Source organism: Hyperoodon ampullatus, assembly GCF_949752795.1.
Source record: "Hyperoodon ampullatus genome assembly, chromosome: 4".
NCBI lineage: Eukaryota > Metazoa > Chordata > Mammalia > Artiodactyla > Ziphiidae > Hyperoodon > Hyperoodon ampullatus.
Genome location: NC_136917.1, coordinates 1,658,365 through 1,681,688, shown reverse-complemented (window position 1 = coordinate 1,681,688; position 23,324 = coordinate 1,658,365). Strand labels below are relative to the sequence as shown.

The 23,324-nt window shown below is 39.5% G+C and overlaps 1 protein-coding gene across 2 annotated transcripts in view; it reads right to left on the bottom strand.

Annotated features, from left to right (window-relative positions):
* Nucleotides 1–23,324, bottom strand: part of RNF130 (ring finger protein 130) — a gene marked incomplete at both ends in the record, with an annotated part of 128,280 nt that overhangs the window by 95,976 nt on the left and 8,980 nt on the right. For both annotated transcript variants that reach the window (XM_079701684.1, XM_079701685.1), the window contains one exon: nt 1,984–2,178. In XM_079701684.1, coding sequence (XP_079557810.1) covers nt 1,984–2,178 — 195 coding nt within the window. The remainder of the gene's footprint in view (nt 1–1,983; nt 2,179–23,324) is intronic.

The following is a 23,324-nucleotide window of genomic DNA, read 5'->3' as shown; positions in this document are numbered from 1 at the left end:
CAGACTGACCCTTAATTTCCTTTTGGTTTCCCTGAAGAAATGAAAAGTGATCTCTGGATAGTGAAAATCACACGTTCTTTCTATTTTATTCTTTATAACTTTTCTTTAGTTTCAGCTTTTCTACAATGAGCATGTGTTACTTTTGCAATTACAAAAAAATTTTTAGTTCTAAAACGCTTAATTTGAAGGGAAGAAAACAAGTCAGAGCAATAAAATTTAAATCCGTCTGCATTATCCTATCAAGATACACACAAAAGTATCAATGACCCTCAATTAGGGTGAGATCTTTGCAAGATAACTGTCTAAAATCGATTACGTGAATATTAACTACATGATTAAAATGTTAATTCTTGGGCTTCCTGGGTGGCATAGTGGCTAAGAATCCGCCTGCAGGGGACACGGGTTTGAGCCCTGGTCCGGGAAGATCCCACATGCCGCGGAGTAACTAAGCCCATGTGCTACAACTGAGCCTGTGCTCTAGAGCCTGTGAACCACAGCTACTGAAGCCCGTGCGCCTAGAGTCTGTGCTGCACAACAAGAAAAGCCACCACAATGAGAAGCACCACAATGAAGAGTAGCCCCCGCTCGCTGCAACTAGAGAAAGCCCACACGCAGCAACGAAGACCCAACATAGCCAAAAAAAAAGAAAGTTAATTCTTTAAATAAGTCATTAATCTTTAAAATTTTTATGAATGCAGAATGAAAGTTTATCTAGGTTTCAACTTTAAGAGAGTGAACTGGTGAACTGAAAGAACACCCAAAAACCTTTGTCTAAGCCTCTCTGCTGCTGGCCCTTGCCTGCTTCAGGCTCCCGGTCTGTAAGTGGGAGGGTACCTGTACCATACGTGGTTATGGCGAGGATTGGCTACGAAAATATATAAAAAAGGGACTCCTCTACATCATACGTCATCAGAGAAACATAAATTACAACAACCTATTACAATGGCCAAGATACAAAAACTGATAACACTAAATGCTGGTGAGGATGTGGAGCAACAGGAACTCTCACTCACTGCTGGTGGGAATACAAAATGGTACAGCCACTCTGGAAGACAGTTTGACTGTTTCTTACAAAACTAAACATCCTCTTACCATACAACTCAGCAATCATGCTCCTTGGTATTTATCCAGGGGAGCTGGAAACTTACAACCACATAAAAACCTGCACACAGATGTTTATAGTGGCTTTATTCATAATTGCCAAAACCTGGTAGCAACCAAGATATCCTTCAGTAGGTGACTTGATAAACTGTGGTATATCCAGACAATGGAATATTATTCAGCACTCAAAAGAAATGAGCTATCAAGTCATGAAAAGACATGGAGGAAACTAAATGCATATTACTAAATGAAAAAAGCCAGTCTGAAAAAAACCCAGGTTTTGCTGGGAACATAAAATTGCTCTAAAAAATAAATTCTATTAAAATCCAAAAAAGTTCCTAGCCATATAGTGCCTGCCATATATACAGCAGTGCTCAATAAATTGCAACTATTGTTATTACAACAGGTACATTAGAAATATCCTAAATGCTCCACAAGAAATGAAGAAATATTACTACTGTAATTATAATAATTACTGAGTCAGTTTCACCATTTATCTTGATAAGATAAAAAGCATCCTTCTCAAACAGGTAATCCTTAAGAATTCATGACATAACTTGGATGAATGATTCTACATCTCATATATTATTTTTCAAAGTTATCAAATATAATGTAAAATGACTAAGGATTCAGTCACAGCCAGTTACTTAATACGTGCAAGTTTTACAGGCTTTTATGGTCATTATTTAAGAAAAAGAAAAAAGTTCAACTAAAGGAAAAAAAGACATGCATCTCAACAAAGAAATGGCAATACCAAAAATAAATATAATCATTGAATTATGTTGGAAATGATATGGTTTGAGCAAGAGGTAGAATTCCTACCTATAAAGCAATCATTTCTCAGAAGAAAAACAAAATCTACAGTTTCCTTTTTTTGTTTACCTGGATGAGTCATGGTGACTGGCTCCTCTTTGGATTTATTATTGTAGATGACTACCGCAACTGCATTGTGGAAAGCAGCCCGTGATATTTTCTCTTTAAAGGTGCAATTTCCCCTCTGCAGCAAGGCAATCCACTGTTTGATGTTAGGAGGGACAAAGAACCGTGTTTGAGGATCACAGCCCAGATGATCAGCAACTAAACAGATGAGAAAAGAAAAAGAAAACAGACATTAATTTTTTCCTCAAGTAAATAAAATCAGTCAAGTCTTCATCAAAGTGCTCAACTATTCTCTGGGTACCATACAGCTCTAAAGCACTTCAAGCAGCTCACTGCCAGCAGAGCTATAAATACATCCACAAAGGACAATGCAATGAATCTGAATCTATATCTGCACAGGGAGAGAGATGCTTCATTAAAATGTTACCTGTCATGCAAATGAAAACCGTGAAAAATTCTGTTTAACTTTATAGATTGACAAAACTATAAGACTGGTAATATCCAATGTAGGCTGGTGAAGAGAGGAGGGAAAAAACGCAAACACAGGGAACCCCCCAGAAACCCAAGTGACTGAGCTACCCTGACTTCTGCCCATTGATCTGCACTCATCTCTTGATCCCCATCTCCCACCATCACCACAAGGAGACTGACTTTGCCTGGGGTAAATGAGGAAGCCAAACTAATCTGTGGTTCAGTTACCCAGCAGTCTTGGTGAGATTCAAGCATGCTTGAACAAAGTTCTCAGTAACTGTCAAAGGAAATTAGAAAAGTTCAGGCCTGTATGTGACAGTTTAAATTAGCTAACATAACATGAAACTAGAATTAAGATGTTATTCCTCTAATTTATATTTACTGATAAATATTACCCTACAATTTCACATTAGCATACATATATTAACGGACTATACCCACTTGTCTAACAAGATAATATTAAAGACACCAAAACTATCCCTTGGGACAATAAATTACATGGTCATTGTCCTAGACTTGGAGGGACAGTGTTTTCAAGTACATTTAAATTTGTACTTGAAGCTCATCAATGTCTGATCCTGCAAATACGGTGATCACCGCTCAGGCACTCTTCGCAAACCTTAAAAAGCTGTCCCGGTTGCTCTTTCCACTCCTCATCCTCGCATTTATAACAGGTTAAAATGAAAAGGGAAGGGCAGTTCAGAAGGAGGAAAGAAGTCACAAATGTTTTTTCGGGCCTCTCACCGCCGCGGCCTCTACCGCTGCGGAGCACAGGCTCCGGACGCGCAGGCCCAGCGGCCGTGGCTCACGGGCCCAGCCGCTCCGCGGCGCACAGGACCCTCCCGGACCGGGGCACGAACCCGCGTCCCCTGCATTGGCAGGCGGACTCCCAACCACTGCGCCACCAGAGAAGCCCACAAATGTTATTTTGAAGACTGCAGGTATGCAGTGCCAGAGGACAATGGGCCCAAGCCCTCCTGGAGCCGGTCACAGTACTTCGAGGGCTGAGAGGGAGGGAGGGAGAAGAACACAGCACAAAAGGGTAACACTAGAAGCAAATAAATAATGAAAATATTAAATAAATATTAATCAATAATAAAGTGTATAAAAAGACAACATCAGTGGGGAAATGTTTGCTTTCTACACCCCAGAAGCACACTGCTTAGCAGAAGAAATTCTCTTATTATCATGGTGATGGATGGCAATGAGAGCATATTTGCTACCAGAGGTCTCCTAATACACAGTAAGTGGGAGATAAATGATTTCACAATTCGCCATGATTGATATTGTCGACGACTATGACTCATCCTTTTCCTTAAACAGTTTCTGCACTCTGAAACTTTAGTCCTTTCTCAGTCAAATTAAACAGAGAGAAAAAAGCTTATGTCATGATTTTAGTAGTCACCTATTGAAAGACACAGTCAAGGCATCATGAAACTTTGAAATCCTGAAACAGATTGTTTTTTTTTGTTTGTTTTGTTTTGTTTTTTTTGCGGTACGCGGGCCTCTCACTGTTGTGGCCTCTCCCGTTGCGGAGCACAGGCTCCGGACGCGCAGGCTCGGCGGCCATGGCTCACGGGCCCAGCCGCTCCGCGGCATGTGGGATCTTCCCAGACCGGGGCACGAACCCGTGTCCCCTGCATCGGCAGGCGGACTCTCAACCACTGCGCCACCAGGGAACCCCAGACTGTTTACTTTCAGTAATATCTGTTTCACAGATAAATATGCTGTTGAAAAGTATAAGCGTTTAGCCAATGTGTTATGATAACCTCACTGTCTTGGGAAAATTTTCAAGAATATCTGAAGAGATCTGTATGCTTGTCTTCTGTGCAACATTCACTATTTTTCCTGTGACTTATCCCGTCATCCCTATGATTTCTTACTCATTCACAGTGTAGTAAAGAGAAAACAACACAGTTATGGAAGCAGCCAGACCTGGGGTCCAAATTCTAGATCAACAATTTATTAGTCGAGCACTGTCACAGGTTCAATTTTCTGATCTTCTATTTCTACTAATTTATAAAGACTGTATGTGTCAATCCCAATCTTCCAATTTGGGACTGACACATACACACTACTGTATATAAAACAGATAACTAATAAGGACCTACTGTACAGCACAAGGAACTCTACTCAATACTCTGTAATGGCCTATATGGGAAAAGAATCTAAAAAAGAGTGGATACATGTATTTCTATTACAGATGCACTATGCTGTACACCTGAAACTAACACAACACTGTAAATCAATTATACCCCAATTAAAAGAAAAAAAAGATTGAAATACAATTCTTACCTTACCAGAGTTACATATGTGAAAACGTCTATAATAATTCTTCTACCCTTGAGTGCTGAAAAAATTAACTTCCCTTCCCTTAGTTTTCTGGGTGCCATCCTATCTTGTCCTAGTGATCCAGCTTGGTGCCACGGGGATGTTCTACACAAATGTGTGTGAAGTCTACCCACAGCCCGGCAGCACACCTCCACTCCATACCCTTTGCTCCTAATAGCTACCACAGCCTGGCAGCACGCCTCCACCCCATATCCCTTGCTCCTAATAGCTACCACTCCGTTTCATTCTTTCTCCCTGATGCTCTGACAGTATCATTGTCCACTTAGAAGAACAGCAGTTCACTAATTGTCACAATGTCTAAGACTGAAAAGACACACCGAGGGGAGCAACAACAGAGCAAAATCAAACACACTGAAGGAAAACTTTAAAATTCTCTTAAGGAATGCCCACCGACTAAGAACAGATTCTATGAACAACTGCATCATCAAAACAAATGCCAACAACAGACTGTATGAGCAAAAGGATGTTCCTGCTCCCCCAAATTTATCCAAATCATCATTCACAAAAGGTCTTTGAAAACATTTATGTCAGTAAGAATATAATATGCAATAATAAGAAATTCCAGTTCTTGTTCAAGGAAGTAGTTATTCAGAAAAAGAAAATAAGGGGTTTTCATAATCACTTAAGTACCATGGTATGTTTATTTTATCTGTCTATTCTTTTCTGTAATTAAAAAATAACTTGAACAATGAAAATAATGTCAACAGCCCTAAAACAAAGTCCCAAGAGGACTGATGACTGATTGTGATTAATTGGCACTACTGCAAAATTTAATACCAGTTGTTTATACTTGAAGCAATTGATTAAGTAAAGACATGGTAGTATGGCATAAAACATCTATGAACCAGTAATTTTTTTTCATTAAAAATCATAATGAGGGCTTCCTTGGTGGCGCAGTGGTTGAGAGTCCGCCTGCCGATGCAGGGGACACGGGTTCGTGCCCCAGTCCGGGAGGATCCCACATGCGCGCAGAGTGGCTGGGCCTGTGAGCCATGGCCGCTGAGCCTGCGCGTCCGGAGCCTGTGCTCCGCAACGGGAGAGGCCACAGCAGTGAGAGGCCCCCCCCCACCAAAAAAAAAAGTCATAATGAAAATGTGAAATTATAGGTAATATAAAATATTAAAGTATTTTACAATTTTATTTGTCAATTATACCTCAGTAAATCTGGAAAAAAATTTTACATTACTGAAAAACTTCAGTTTTTTTCTGTATGGCTTTTCCTGTTGAGTCCAGAAATAGTTAACGAGACTTTTATTTATTCCTTGACAAGAACCAAACAATTCTGGACAGGAACAATTATGGAATCCTCACCTCAACGAATATTAACTTAAATGCTCAGCAACGTACTAAATACCAAAGAGAAATACAATAGAACAAAACATCTTGGTCTTAAATGTTAAAGAACCTCTAAATGTATTGAGGAGGCATGCCTGGCACAGAAATTAAATATCAGCTAGGTAGTTTAAAGTGCCAACACAGAGAGTGCTTAGAAATTTAGGAAAGGAAAAGAACAACATAATGGTTCAAGGTTTAGTGGAAGTTGGAGGCTAAAACACTTGAAAACTGCTCAAGCAGAAAGGAGGCGGGTGTACAAGTGACTAGCACAAGAACACAGAACAAAGATTAAGAGCCTCTCTCAAACTCTTGTGAAAATCAAATACTATGATATATTGAAAGGCTGATATTAAATATCTGAATATTTAAAGGGCTCTCTGAGTGGATACTAAATAAATAAATAAAATCTCTCTTCCCTACCCCAGAGCAGCCTGAAGTTCTCCACTTTGATTAATTTCACTTAATAATTTCACCCCATTTCTTAAAAATGTAAACACCCCATCTGCTAAGTAGTGATGTCCACATTGTTGTGTGGGTGATGTTTCCTCCTGCGCCCTGAGAACTTGCAAGAGCCTTGTGGGGCTAGGGCACTGATGCATGGCTGCTGGATTCCTTAGGCACGCAGCACAGGTACCCCAATGTGACTCTTGCTCTCAGGGGCTGCGTGTCTTGTTTCCTCCACCTTAAATGCCAGTCCCACCACTCCTTTGCTGACCACCTCCTAAGCCTCAGGATTGTGCTAAAATATCTTCTCTGGAACGCCTTCCCAGTCTCCTAAGGCTGAGTTGGGTGCTTTATTCATGTTTCCATGGTACCCTGAGATTCCATTTATTTTAGCACTTATCACACATTATTAGTTACTGGCTGTTTATTCTGAGTCTCTCCTAAAGCATGAGATCTAGCATCTCTGCCAGTATCTCTGGCATACAGCAGACGCTTAACTTACCTGATGACAGGAGCAAGAGAAGAATGACAGAGGGAGATTAAGCAAGACCTGATATAAAGAAAAAGCTGTGCCAAAGACCTCTCTGTTTCATGTGGTAATGTTCTGACAGGGGTAATGTTCTATCAGTTGTTTCCTACAAAAGAAGTAAAAATAAAAATGAGCCTAACTAGTTACCCTAAACTTAGATGTTTCCATTATCAGTATGCTCTGATTATTTGCTTTTCTGTTTTCACATTAATTATAATCTCTTCAATCTTTAGATTTCTTACTTCTACCTTATCTTTATTTTCCGTTTGTTAAATTTTAACTTTATGATTCAAAGGAAAAAATACAATTCTTTATTTTTGTTCCCAACTTTTTTAAAAATTGAAGTATAATTGATTTACAATATTGTACTAGTTTCAGGTGTACAGCAATGTGATTCAGTTTTATATATGTGTGTGTGTGTACATGTATGTATGTGTGTATATGTATATATATACATATATATATCCTTTTTCAGATTGTTTTCCATTATAGGTTAAAGACACTGAATATAGTTCCCTGTGCTATGCAGTAGGTCCCTGTTGTTTATTTTATATACAGTAGTGTGTATCTGTTAACCCCAAATTTCTCCCTCACGCCCTTACCCCTTTGGTAACCACAAGTTTGTTTTTCACCCAATTTTCTTAATTTTATACATTCAGCTACTGGACTTAAGTATCCAGTTTTCATCCCTTCACACTTCCATGGATAAATTTACTTTCTTACTATTTCTACACTTTCACTTAAATCTAACATCTTATTTCTTTTTATTACTTATCTTTATCAGTTGTTTATTCTGGTTGAAAATGTTTACTCTTCCTTTTGTTTTAACTTTCTATTAACTTATTTGTAAGTTTCAATTTTTCTCTTAACCTTGTATATACTTTTTAAAATCCCCCCTACCCCATACTTCTGTTACATTTTTTTTTCTGTTAGGATCTGTTATCATAATGGCCTGTAAAAATGATCTGGACCCTAGCCCTTCTTGATTTCTCAGGAACCTTGTATTAATGATCATTCCCTCTTTTTCTTTTTCCTCTCATTTAAACCTGCTTGCCTCTTCCATCTTAAAAATAAAGGATAAGAAGAAAGAAAGATATCTCAAAAGATTCCCTCCACTAAAAGTGCTCTGATTAAAAGGCACCAATAACCTCGGTGTTGCTAAATCCCAGGACATGCCTAATCCTCTTCCAAACTGACCTCGAAGCAACATCTGTCCCAGCTGAGCACTCTTCTCTCTTGGCTCTCAGGGCTCTCATCCTCCTGGCTTTCCTCTTCCTCCTCTTCCTTCACAGCCCTCCTTCCTAATCTTCTTGACTGACTCCATTCCCTCCACATGAGCACTCAAACCACTTGGACGTAGGTCTAAGACTCTCCAGAGCTAGAATTCTCTCTACGTTGATGGCAGACTTTTTTTTTTACTGGAATAAGGATGCTTACTAACATTTCATGCCAATCAGCCCTTTTCTGAGAAACTATTTTTCAAATTTTACTTCTATAAATCCATAGTTTCCAATATATACAACTAAATCAGAATGCTAAGAATCAGGAGAGGGATACAGATAATTAAACGCAGGGAACAGATGGTCTTCCTTTGATGAGCTAACAGACATTCTTGACTGCTTCACACAGAAGGAGGCATAGGAGAGCACCTGTAGGCAAGTGTATGGACAGTCACTTTCTAATTTATTTGTTTCCTGAAAGCTTTGCCCCACTTCCAGGCAAGGCCATGGGATCACCTTGAGGTTTCAAATGGATTCTACCAGTTGCCAAAAAACCCCACCAAAACCAAAACCAGAAACAGAAAGCTAATTTAATTTGGGCATCACCTCTACACAGTCATATGCTTTAAGTGACACCTACTTGAGAGCAAGCTTTAGTGGAGAGGGAGGTAGACAGACGATCTAAGATGAGGCACACAGAAGTTAAATTACATATGAAGGAGAGGGCTCTTTCTCTGTTTTCCACAGGATATGAATAGGAATCATGTGACTCCAGTTGTTGCTGGCAGTCATTTTGTGATAAAGAGGGGAACAGTCTTAGGATAAAGTTAAAGCTATGATGACAAAGGGACACTGAAAGGGACAAGATCCTTGGTAACACTGCTGAGTGCTGAATCTTTGAATCCTGAAAGCTGCCCTACCTTGGAGTTTCCAGTTCTGACACAGGATTAATGTCCTCCTAATCTGTAATCAATCTAAGCAGGAATTTGTTACTTGGAGCACTCACACTTCTCATGTGAGTCAAGCGGCAAAGGTCAAGACTGGGGCTTTATCCCTGCTGAGGGGCTCTCTTAATCCATCGGGATCCTTGGCAACTCAAGCCCACCGAGAAGATCAAATCATAAGAAGAAAGCTTCTTGGACAAGTCCTTTGACACAGGGAGGCAGCTGTGATGCCAATTCTTTGCCTCCCTCCCTCCCTTGAGGGGAGTGGTAGCTATTCAGGAGCGGAGAGCTTCACTTGAAGACTAACATTTAAAGCAAGGGTTCTTGACAAGGATACATGGGTAGAATCCAGGAGGCCAGGGAAATCGTCTTTACTTTCACTAAATGCTAACTGACATTTAGCATTTTCTTCATCTGTAACTCTGTAACCAATAGCAACTACATTAATTTTTGTTATCTCAAAATACTGGTAATTAAAGTGATTAAACCCACACCAAGAGCTTGTTACTTAATATGTTAATAAAGAATCACATCTATTACTATGTCACAAATATTTTAAATACGTTGATACTGTGTTTCAGTATACTTCGTTTCCTTTCATCCTATTTACTTTTGTACTGATCACTATCCTGAGAAGAAGTCCACAGTTTTCTTTTTCACTAGACTGCAAAAGGAGTCTCAACTGCCAGGTTTAGTTTGTTTAAGTTATATGATATATTTGTATCTGTTTCTATTACTTAACTTTGTTCTTGTCCCTAAGCTTCTTTATACTACCCCCACCCCCCACTTCTGAATGAATAAAGAAAAATTTTCTTTATTCCCCTCTTTTCTTCCATCTACATACTCAAGTTCTATTTTTTAGAAGTTACCCTTAAAAAATTAACATGCACACCTGATAAAAAGTTTACATTTAATCAATGTCTCTATTTTCTTCCTAAATAACACAAGGCTCTTAAAAGGGCTACCATAACAAAGTACTATAAACTTGGTGGTTTAAACAACAGAAACTTATTCTCTCACAGTTCTGAAGGCCAGAAGTCTTAAATCAAGGTTGTTGGCAGGGCCATCTTCCCTCTGAAGGTCCTAGTGGAGAATCCTTGCTTGCCTCGTTCGGCTTCTGGAGCTCCAGGTGACCTTGGCTTGTGGCTGCATCACTCCAACCTCTGCCTCCCTTCACATGGCCTTCTCCTCTGTGTCTGTCTCTTCACTTCTGTCTCTTATAAAGACACTCATCATTGGATTTAGGACACACCTACGCAATCAAGGATGATCTCATCTAAAGATCTTTAATTTAATTACATCTGCAAAGACCTTTTTTCCAAATAACGTTTCCACATTCACAGGTTCCAAGGATTAGGACGTGAATGTTCTCTGAGGAGACGACCATTCACCCTGCCTTCAGAATGAGACTCCAACCACCACCTTTCATCGTATGTCTAACTGCCCACTATACAGTTCCACCTTACTTTAATTATCCCCTCCCTAATATTCAATGTTTCACACAGTCAATGTTTGTTCAACTTTACCTACAGATGCTTGTCAGTCCTTACATTAGTCAGGGTTCTCCAGAGAAACAGACCAGTAAGATATTTGTGTGTGTATAAAGAGATTTATTTTGTAAGGAACTGGCTCATGTGATTACAGAGGCTGACAAGTCTCAAGATCTGCAGGGTAAGTCAGCAAGCTGGAGAATTGATAGTGGAGTTCCAGTCCGAAGGCTGGCAGGCACGAGACCCACGGCGAGATGATGTTTCAGTTTAACTCCGAAGGCAGGAAAAAGCCAATGTCCAGTTTGAAGGCAGTCAGGCAAGAGGAATTCTTTCTTATTTGGCGGATAATCAGCCCTTCTGTTTCATCCAGGCCTTCAAGTGACTGGATGAGGTCCACCCACAACAGGGAGGGCAATCTGCTTTAATCTGCTTTATTCAATCTATCAATTTATGTGTTAATGTCATCGAAAAATACCCTCACAGAAACACCCAGAATGATGTTTGACCAAATACCTGGGAACCCCGTGGCCCCGTGAAGGTGACACATAAAATTAACCATCACAGTACTCCTCACATCTCACTTTTCTCTTCTGTGTTTCCTCCTTCTTACTTATTCTACATCTTTTAGAAGTTATTTCAATGCAGATCTGTTAAGGGTAAACTTGTTTTTTCGGGTAAACTTGTCTTTACACATCTGAAAACTTCTTTCACTTTCCCTCATTCTTGAATGATAAATTAGGGTAAAAAGTCTAGATTGTTAGTGTTCTCTTAGCAAACTAAAGGTAATATTCCATTGTCTTCTGTTTCTTATGTCGAGAAGAGGCTGAACAAAACATTTTAATTATGTAGGCTCTCAAATGTTACCTACTTTTTACTTTTGAATCTAATATTTTTAAGGAGTAAAATAAATATGATCTATTAATCACAATTTTTACCTCTTTGGTTATATTCTGAAGAAACAAACTTTTCCCTACCTTTTCATACAGAATTTTAAAGGAAAAGTAAACAATAAAATATCTTCTGTACACCTAGAATGCTGGATATATCAATCAACATTGCAAGAAGGGTCATACGTAGCTGAACTGTCAGCAAGTTAAATTGCCAATAGCTATCCATTATCGTTTGTCTCCTATACTTAGTTACTGTAGATCTCAAATGGATTTTGATTATTTTTTACATCCTTAGAACTTATTATATATCTGTTGGATGTTCTCCATGACATAATAAAAAGCATCTTAACAGTAATTTTAAATGATGGCTAACTCAAATCACTTAACTTGAAAAGGCATGTTCAGAAATAATTTCTATTACAACTCATGTAACAAATACTTCATGCATAAGAGATACTATAAATCGAAATAACTAAAAATCACTTCTAGGTCCTTGTATAATCATGGCATCATAGTACACGTACACAAGTGCTAATTATTTTATCCGCATCACTCCCCATTCCACAAAAGCATCATAACACTGAATACAACTATTTCTGAGGCTCTCTTTTCTGCTGGCTCCTATCCATCATGTATTCCTCCCACCACAAGGATGGTTCAACATTCGCAAATCAATGTGATACACCACATTAACAAAAAGAAGGATAAAAATCATATGATCATCGCCATAGATGCAGAAAAAGCATATGATAAAATTCAGCATCAATTTATGATAAAAACTCTCAACAAAGTAAAATGGGTAGAGAGGGAATGTACCTCAACATAATGATAAGCCCACAGCTAACATCATACTCAACAGTGAAAACCTAAAAGCTTTTCCTCTAAGATCAGGAAAAAGACAAGGATACCCACTCTTGCCACTTCTATGCAACATAGTACTCGAAGTCCTAGCCAGTGCAATTAGACAAGAAGAAGAAATAAAAGGCATCCAAATCTGAAAGGAAGAAGTAAGACTGTCTCTATTTGTAGATGACATGATATTGTATAGAGAAAACTCCAAAGACTCCACCAAAAAACTGTTAGAACTAATAAACAAATTCCATAAAGTTGCAGGATACAAGATCAATATATGTAAATCAGCTGTGTTTCTATATACTGATAACAGACTATCAGAAAGATAAATTAAGAAAACAATCCCATTTACAATCACATCAAAAAGAATGAAATAGGGTCTTCCCTGGCGGTGCAGTGGTTGAGTCCACTGGCCAATGCAGGGGACATGGGTTCGAGCCCTGATCCAGGAAGATCCCACATGTCGCGGAGCAACTAAGCCCGTGCACCACAACTACTGAGCCTGTGCTCTAGAGCCCGCAAGTCACAACTACTGAAGCCCGCGTGCCACAACTACTGAAGCCTGTGCGCCTAGAGCCTGTGCTCTGCAACAAGAGAAGCCACAGCGGTGAGAAGCCCTCACACTGCAATGAAGAGTAGCCCCCGCTCGCCGCAACTAGAGAAAGCCCGCGTGCAGCAACGAAGACCCAATGCAGCCAATAAATAAATAAATAAATAAATAAATAAATAAATACATCAAATCAAAAAAGAATGAAATACCTAGGAATAAACTTAACTAAGGAGGTGAAAGACCCGTACAATGAAAACTATAAGACACTGACAAAAGAAACTGGAAAAGACACAAATAAATGGAAAAGTAATCTGTGCTCATAGACTGGAAGAATTAATACTGTTAAAATGTCCATTCTACCCAAAGCAATCTACAGATTCAGTGTAATCCCTATAAAAAGTCCAATGACATTTTTCACAGAAACTGAATAAACAACCCTACAATTTGTATGGAAGCACAAAATACCCCAAATAGCCAAAGCAATCTTGAGAAAGAAGAACAAAGCTAGAGGCATCATGCTTCCAGATTTCAAACTATATTACAGGACTACAGTAATCAAAATAGTATGATACTGGCATAAAAACAGACACATAAATCAATGGAACAGAACAGAGTCTCCAGAAGCAAACCCACACATATATGGTCAATTAATTTACTACAAAGGAGCCAAGAACATGCAATAGGGAAAGGACAGTCTCTTCAATAAACAGTGATGGGAAAACCGGACAGCCACATGCAAAAGAATGAAACTGAACCACTATCTTACACCATACACAAAAACAAGGGTCCTTGTTTCATGCAAATTTCTATTGACACAGTTCCCCACTATTTCTTACATTTCACAGGTGCTAGCTACGTGTGTGATATTGCTGTTATCCCTTGAATTAATGATGTTAGTTAAAAGAGATGACTCATTCTCATGAAAAAAAAAATTATGGGCTAGGAACAATGTCACTCACACTAAAAGGAGAAGTATTTGTCCAGAGGCTAACTGACCACTGATTGAAGGACTTTAAGTGAAACTACTGAGGAAGGAGGTAAGAGAACATGAAAAAAAAATCATGAAATCAGTCCCTACGGAGGACAATTAGAAAAAAAAACACGGTGAGAGACTATTCATATAAGAAAACAAATGAGAATAGGAAGTTTAAAGTTTTCATAATCTGAGATGTTTATAAACCAATAAATATAAGTAATAAGAAAAATATTTAAAGTTTACCCTATATATACAAAATAACCAATGAGGTTTGTTGAAGCGGGTCTCAAGATTGGCCGATAATAATAGAAAAGAATACTTTACCTAAGAACCTACTATTCGGAGGAAAAAAGGAAAAGCAGTTATTTTACATCAAGACAATGTACATCCTTCAAGAAAATTTAAGTGAAAAGAAGAACTCAGAACATGTCTGAGAGATAGAAATGAGACTTTGACGGGGGCAATATACCAAGATCAACTGGCCAAATGGAGTAAATACAAAAGTTCCTTACAGATCACAAAACTGGCAGACAAGATAGAGTACTGATAGGGGTTCCAGTCATCTACAAAACTGCAGAAATCTCATTTAGCTAAAAGCAGAATGTCTAACAAGTTCCTGATCTGCTTTACTGTTCATTTCGTCTCCCAAAGGATAATTGCTAGGATAACCAGAGGAAAATGCTACCCAGAACATGACATATACCCAGATTGTGAAGTGACTAGTAACTTGGAAGAAAGCAACCTATCATTTTACAGTATGCAAAACCCAGGGCAAAAAAGCTGGGTAATTACAAATCATCTTGATGAGAAAGAAAATGAAGAAACCAGCAAGAATGCACAAGATAAATTCAACTTTAAGGAAGACTCGTACAAAGTGAAGGCCAATGCAGGATGACAATACAGACTTATAAAAATTCTCCCCAAAACTAAAAAGCCCAGAAAGAGTTGAAAGTTGCCAATAATGACAGGAACAAGCAAAGGGGCTTCTCTCAATCCCTTCCCAAAAGATTTAAGTTTTTTCAGAGCAAGAAGAATAGGAAAGTTAATAGGTCCACTGCTCAGGGCCAACAAAACAATGGATGAAAACATTTCTCAAAAACTTTTTTGCTTCTGTTTCCCTGTAAAGGAGAACAACCTGAGAACTAAGACGACCAGAGCAAGGCTAAAGCACCCTGGAAATGGGTTGAGTTCATAAGAAAGCAAATATATTCTTAGGATAGGTCTCCCAGTTCAGTAAAACTGCTGTTCATAGCTTGTGCATTCATGCTGGTTTCTTCAAGTAATCTCTCATCCCATTAAAATAATGTATAATTACCCAGCTTTCTTTGCCCTGGTGTTTGCAAACTTAAAAATGTTACAGTTGCTTTCTTCCAAATTTCTAGTCACTTTGCTTTACATCACCAAATGCAAAGAATACTTCCCAGTCCTCAGCATGCCATCCTCCTCAGCAGTGTCAGAGGTAGCAAACCACTTAACTTTTGAGACAATATATATTTCTTTGGTCTCTTCCCTCTCTTTCTCAGTCTTCTTGGCTATCCAGTTGTCCCAGCACCCTCTGTTGAAAAGACTGTTCTTTTCCTCACTCAATTGTGTTGGCACCTTTGTCAAAAATCAATTGGTCATAAATTAAGGGTTTATTTCTGGTTCTTAGTTCTATGCCATTGATCTATATGTCTATGCCAGTCCACAGTGACTTGTAAGTTTTGAAATCAGGAAATGTAGCCCTCTAATTTTGTTCTTCTTTTGCAAGGTTGTTTTGACAATTCTACGTCCACATACATTTTGCTGGCCAATTTCTGCAAAAAGCCAGCTGGTATTTTCTTAGGGTTATTGAATCTGTAGGTCAGTTTGGGGGAGTACTGTCACTATAACAGTATTAAGTCTTTAGATCCATGAACATGGGATGTCTTTCCATTTATTTAGGTCTTCTGGAATTTCTTGTGACAGTATTTTGTAGTTTTCAGGGCCAATGACATTTTAAATGATATTAAAAATATATTTTCTAATTGTTCTGGCATACAGAAGTACAATTGACTGTGTGTGTTTGTATTGATTTTGTATCTAGTGACCTTTCTAAATTTACTCAACTTTAAAAAAAATCACTCTGTAATAATAAATGAGAAACAAAGGTTTAATGACATTTAATTATGGATTAACACTGGCTGCCTTTCTCAATCCATGTCAGATGGTTGTGTATCTCATATGGTATCTGAGGTATCCTGAATGAAGAGTGATCCCACAAATGTAAAGCGGATGTCAGTGACTCCCTCACACATGTGTTTTTTCAGGTTATTGCAAAATAGCCTATATACTCAGTTACATGGATTTATACATGATACCATCTACTTTTAACTAAATGTCCCTCATTAAATGGACAATGCCTTAAAAACATCCCTACAAAATAAAGCAAAAATAAATTGGCAGGGGCTTCCCTGGTGGCGCAGTGGTTGAGAGTCCACCTGCCAATGCAGGGGACACAGGTTCGTGCCCCGGTTCAGGAGGATCCCACATGCCGCGGAGCGGCTGGGCCCGTGAGCCATGGCCGCTGAGCCTGCGCGTCCAGAGCCTGTGCTCCGCAACAGGAGAGGCCACAGCAGTGAGAGGCCCACGTACTGCAAAATAAATAAATAAATAAATAAATTGGCAGAGGTGACATTTCTACTCCTGTACAACCTCTTTTTAGTTATCATAAAAGGTTTTAAAAAACCCAACTAATCAGATTTGTAAAGGAAAGCCCCCAAATTAGAAATGATCATGAAAGACTATTAGAAATACACTTATTACAGCTGTTATTAGCTATTAACCTAAGTGTTAGGCTTAAGGTACTATGTCAAAGAAGACCAATAGTGTGGTTTAACATTTGTAAGTATAATACATATATTGGGGATAAATGTACATGCACAACCAAAAAAGTCTATGCCCCAGTACTACAGGGAATGGGTTAGAGAGGGCACCAGTAGACACAGGGAAGCCAGTTAGGAGGCCACAGTCTAGGTAAGAGATTAGAGAAGGTTGCAGTGGATGTGGAGAGAAATGGATACATTTTAGAGATATTCAGGAATCTGGATCAACAGGACTTGGTAATTAATTAGATATCGGGGGGGGGGGTGGGGGTCTAAAGATGATGTCCTAGTTTCTGGCATAACACACTGGGTAGAAGGTGGTGTTGACTGAAACAGCAAACATTGGAGGAGAAACAGATTTTTGGAGGAAAGATGATGAACTGTTGTGGAAATACCAGGCTTGAAAGAAAATTGAGAGGGAGAGAATAATTCCACTCCCTAAGCATACCTCCAATAAAATGTTTATATATTTTATGTAACAAAAGACATGTACACAATGTTTATGACAGCATTACTTGTAACAGTCAAAAAACAGGCAACCCACATGTCCTTCAACAGCAGAATAGGTAAAATGTGATATATTCATACACTGGATCACTGACAAAACTATTACTATATGCAATGACATGAATTTATTTCACCAGTATGATGTGAGCAAAAGAAACTAATCACAAGATGAAAAAGAATACATACCATGATTCTATGTATGTAAGTTAAAAAGCAGGCATAATCTCTAGTGTTCAAAGTCAGGACAGTATTTACTTTTGGGGAGGGAGCAAGGGAGAAGTAGTGATTGAAAGGGGACTCCCAGGGAGCTCTGTGGAGCTCATAATGCTCTATTTCTTGACAAGGTTCAGAGTGACGTCAATGTGGTCGCTGTAGTAATTCATCAAGCTGTGGACTTATGATGGTGTATTTTTCTGTGTATGTTATAGCAGACAAATACTGTATGACTCCATTTATATGAGGTTTCTAGAGTAGTCAAATTCATAGAGACAGAAAGTAGAAGGGTGGCTGCCAGGGGCTGGGGGGGAGAAGGAAAGGCATAGTTTAATGGGTATAGGGTTTCAGTTTTGCAAGATGAAAAGACTTCTGGAGACTGGTTCCACAACAACGTGAATCTAGTCAACACTACTGAACTGTACACCTAAAATGGTTAAGATGGTAAACTTCATGTTACATGTATTTTACCATAATTAAAAATTAAACAAACAAACCAACCAACCAACCCTTCAATAATCTTCTACTCCTCTTGGGATAAAGTCCAAAATCCTAACACAGCCTAGAAAGTACTGACCCACCTTTCCACCTCTGCTGTATACCACTCTCCCCCTTACTCTCTTAACTCCTTTCAGTTCCTCAAGCACACCAAGGGTTTCTTTGTACCTTTTGGTCTTCATATATGTTCCTGGCCTGAAATGGTCTTCCTTTCTGTGCCCCTCTTAGTTTAATATCTGCTCCTGCTTTAGCCTCAGCTTAAACATCGTTTCTTCAGAGAAGCCTGCCCTGAGCATCCTAGACTGGGTTAGTTCTCTCATTTATGCTCTCTCAGCATCCTGAGAGACTTTCCCCAAGAATTACTATTAAATTATTACTTGTGTTATTATCTGTTTAATGTTTGTTTTCACCACTAGACAATACACAGGGGCTGACTCACCTTGCTTCTTCCACTAGACAGCCACCAGACAGCATGAAGGAACTTCTTGTCCTGCCTGCCGTACACGTGTTTAATAATTATTTGCTGAATGAGTATTTGAAGAGCTGTCCCACATGAGTTTAGGATTTCTGATCCAGATGAATTATAGTCTGGTGACAACATGCAAATGAGAAACTGCATCACTGACAATGATCTTTGAGCAATCATAGAAGAGAGACATTAGAAAACTAACCTGTGTAAATAGCACTCCAATCTTTATAAACTGATAAAGATGGACTGTGTAGATTATGGGCTAGTTAGGGTACTATTAGCAAAATTTCAGAAATAATTATTCAAGGAATAATTTCTAGACACTTAGAAGAGAAAGCTATAATCATGGGGTGCTTGCACAGGTTCACTATGTGTGGGAGACAGAATACTGCCCTCCTCCCAATCCTCCCAATGTCTCCATCCTAATCCCTGGGACCTGTGAATATGTTAGGTACCATGACAAGAGGAAATTAAGGTTGGTAATCAGTTGACTTTAAAATAAAGAGATTACCTTGGACTATGTGGGTGGGCCCAATGTAATCACAGGGTCTTAAATGTGGAAGAGAGGTAGGAGATCAGAGTCACAGAAAGCTCTGAAGATGCCTCACTGCTGATTTTGAAGATAGAGGAAGGGGCCACGAGCCAATGAATGCAGGTAGTCTCTAGAAGCTGGAAAAAACAAGGAAATGGGTTCTCCCTCAGACCATCCAGAAGGAATGCAGTCTTGCCCAACACCTTGATTTTAGTCCAGTGAAACCCATTTAGGACTTCTCACTTCCAGAACTGTAGGATAATAAATTTGTGTTCTTTTTTTTTTTTTTTTTTTTTTTTTTTTTTTTTTTTTTTTTTTTTTTTGCGGTACGCGGGCCTCTCACTGCTGTGGCCTCTCCCATTGCGGAGCACAGGCTCCAGATGCGCAGGGTCAGCGGCCATGGCTCACGGGCCCAGCTGCTCCGCGGCATGTGGGATCTTCCCGGACCGGGGCATGAACCCGTGTCCCCTGCATCGGCAGGCGGACTCTCAACCACTGCGCCACCAGGGAAGCCCCTAAATTTGTGTTCTTTTAAGCCACCTGGTTTGAGGTAATTGATTACAGTGGCAATAGGAAAATAACATACTATGGTTAAGCCATAAAAACTCACTTCTTCTCCTTCCTAGCAAATCAGAAACAAAGTAAATACAATATATTTGTTTTTTTCCATCAAAGAACTTGATTATGTCTTTTAATGATATCATAAGACAAAGAAACATGTACTAAATGCAAAGTCAATAAAGTAAATTAGAAAATGGTTAAATGCCCTCCCCACTCCCCCAGAAGTGCTGATTAATGGAATAATGTCAACCATCTTATAAAGTTTTTAGAAACACACTACAAGGGTCTGTTCATTCACACTCTTCGATACTTTTATCAATAACTTAGAGCAGGGTTCTTAACTTTGGGTCCGTGGACCACTTGAGGCCTCAAGAGGCATCTGAACCTCTTAAACTTTATTGAAAACTCTGTGTATATATACACAAACAAGTATTTTTCATCAGAAAGGTTCACAGCTTTCATTAAAGTCTTAATAGGAATCCATAATCCCAGAAGGTTAAGAACCACTGACCTACATGAAGACACAGGAAGTATGCTCATCACCTTCACGGGTGACACAAAGCTGCTAGAAAGAGTAAAGACTGGATGAAAAATCAGGATTCAAAAAGTATCTTGGGGCCTCCCTGGTGGCGCAGTGGTTGAGAGTCCGCCTGCCGATGCAGGGGATACGGGTTCGTGCCCCGGTCTGGGAGGATCCCATATGCCGCGGAGCGGCTGGGCCCGTGAGCCATGGCTGCTGAGCCTGCGCATCCGGAGCCTGTGCTCCGCAACGGGAGAGGCCACAACAGTGAGAGGCCCGCATACCACAAAAAAAAAAAAAAAAAAAAAAAAGTATCTTGCAAGGCTGAATGAACAGGCTGAACCCTGTAAAGGTAAAATCACTTGGCTTGGGGCAGCCTCTATGAAAAAGACCTAGAATCAGCAGTAATCTCAGTATGAGTCAGTGATTAGGGCTACCAAAAGAACCTATATAACTCTAGGCAGGTGTTCAGAATGATGGAAAAAAAGCATTCTACTCTTTTCTGCATTGGTGAGACCAAATTGCAATACTGTTCAATTTTGCTTTTCTCTATGGGCCGCCATAACAAATGACTACAAACCTGGTGGCTTAAAACAACATAAATTTATTGTCTCACAGTTCAGGCCAGAAGTCGAAATGAAGGTGTTGGCAGGGCTGGCTCCTTCTGGAGGCTCCAAGGGAGAAATAGTCCCATGTCTCTCTCCTAAGCCTCTGGTGGTTGCCAGCAATCCTTGGCACTCCCTGTCATGGCAGCTTAACTCTTATCTCTGTCTACCTCTATCTTCCCATTGTCTCTCTGTATCCTCTCTTCTCCTTATAAGTACACCAGTCACTGGATTTAGGCTCCACCCTAAACTAGTATGATCTTATCTTGATCCTTAACTACTTACATCTGCAAAGATCCTATTTCCAAATAAGATCACATTCTGAGGTTCCAGGTGGACATGAAGTTTTGTAGGACACTATTCAACTCACTGCATCCTTTAAGTGGAATATTGCATTCTATGGTTTACAATACCATATTCTTAAGAATGGTCAATAGAAATAGGAATAGGAAGTCTAAGGGTTAGAGGATTTGAGTCAGACAAGGAAATTAACTACTGTCTACAAATTTCTGAACTGCCTTTTTTTTCCTTCAAATGAAAAAAAGACTTTCTAACATTGTTTTCCAGAGATGAATGTGGTAGATTTCTGTCACTCGTTTGTTCAAGCTTGAGCTGTAAAACCATCGGATAGTAATGCTGAGGCCTCAGATGGGTGGTGAGACTTGATGATCACTGATGACTGTTAAGTTCTTAGATTCTACAGTTCCTTCCCATGTCTCCATCTCCATGGCCCTTTTAACTGGCCATTATACAGTATCAAAGAACCATAAAGCTCTACTGATACAGCAAACACTGTGTGGGACAGTAGGAGGTAGAGGTGAGTGGGATGCCAGCAAGAAGGTACACATTGTAAAGAAAACTTAGAAGCCCTAGGAACGAAAGAATATCAGAATACAGGTAGCTTCAGCATGGTGAGCAAGGGTGAGATGAATGGCCTGAGGGAAGGAAAGGCTGGAGCCAGACCAAGCAGCAAGTGCCTTGTATACCACGGTAAGGAGTTCAGATTTCCATTCTAAGGACAATAAGAAGCCACTGAAGGGTAGTTTAAGCAAGGAGTGACATGACTGGGTGAAGCTTCAAGATCACTGTGGCTACCAGGGAGAAAAGACTGATGGAAGTGAAGAGAAAAAGCAGAAAGACCAAAAAATGGTAAGAGATGGTAGCTGCCTGTACTAAGATGGCAGGAGTGAAAATGGCAAGCAACAGATAGATATGATACACCCTGAAGGTAGACTGTGGAGAATAGATCAGATGTGGAATGTGAGGAAAAGAAGCCAGGATGAAATGTGTTTAAATAACAAGAGTGGACAGCGATGTCATTTACTGAGATGGAGAAGACAGGGGAACAGGGGTAGCAGACTGGAAGGCAAAAAATAGATATATATCAAAAGCTCCATTTGAAGCTTATCAATCTGGAGATGTCTCTGAGAAATTTAAGTTAAAGATACCAAGTAGGCAGTTGAATATATGAATCCAGAGCTCAGAGGAGAAGACGAGGCTAAAAGTAAAGATACAGGAAGCTGTCGCAGGAGGCGTGTGGAGAGAGGAAAAAATTGTTGTCACAAAGAGTTCTCTTATTTCTTTACAAGAAAATATTTTTGGATTACTGGATATTGTTAAGTGCCCATTTATTTTTGCTTAAGTTTTATGATCTCAAACCTCAGTAAGTTGGGTTCTAAGATTTTTCTCCAGCAACATTCAGCTGCTTGGGCGACAGAAAGCACGGAGAAGATGAATGGAGAAGATGAATGGAGAAGAGCTCAGATGCTGGGAAAATAGGGAGCTTCTTCAAAGAAAAAAAAATAGGGGGCAGAGTTCATCTGCAGTGCACACAGGGGAAAGAGTGGGAATCATACTGTATACACGGATTAAAAAAAGGCAAATCCACCCAAGGGCATACAGCAAAGTGCACCAGCCCCATTCACCCCATCACCCCCAGTCGCCAGAGGCAACCACTTTTAACTAGCTCTTTTTTAGTTCTTCCGGTGGTCACCTTCCACTAGTTCTAAAAAGGCTTACAGCCATTATTTCCTCGTTTTTCAACTTTAGACACTGTCTGTGGATTTACGATGTCACAAATTAGGATTTTGCTCACTTAACACTTCTCCATCTTCCCTCTCTTCTGATTTTATTATTTCATTATTTTCCACTGCAGTTAAACCTTTCTAGTTTCTGCAATTACAGACTAGCTCTTGAATCCTCACCTGTGAGATGAGATGAAGATACTGGCCCTCACCTGTCCCTAATATCTCCTTTCTCTCTTCTATTTCTCCAGCTTTGTCATCTATTTATAATTGTATACTCTTAAGGTTGATAACATTTCCTTTCTGGTCTGCAATTATACAGGTTTCTCTGCTACACAAAAGTCGAGCTTTCCTGTGAAACCTTTTGTAAGCCAAAACGGCAAAAAGAGAAGAAGCAATTACCGCAGGACACATCTTGCTAACGGACCCACAAAATAAATCAAGATAGAGCATAGATGTTCACAGACACGGTTTACAGCTACAGCAGCTCAATGTTAAGATGCTGAGTGTCGTTCCAGG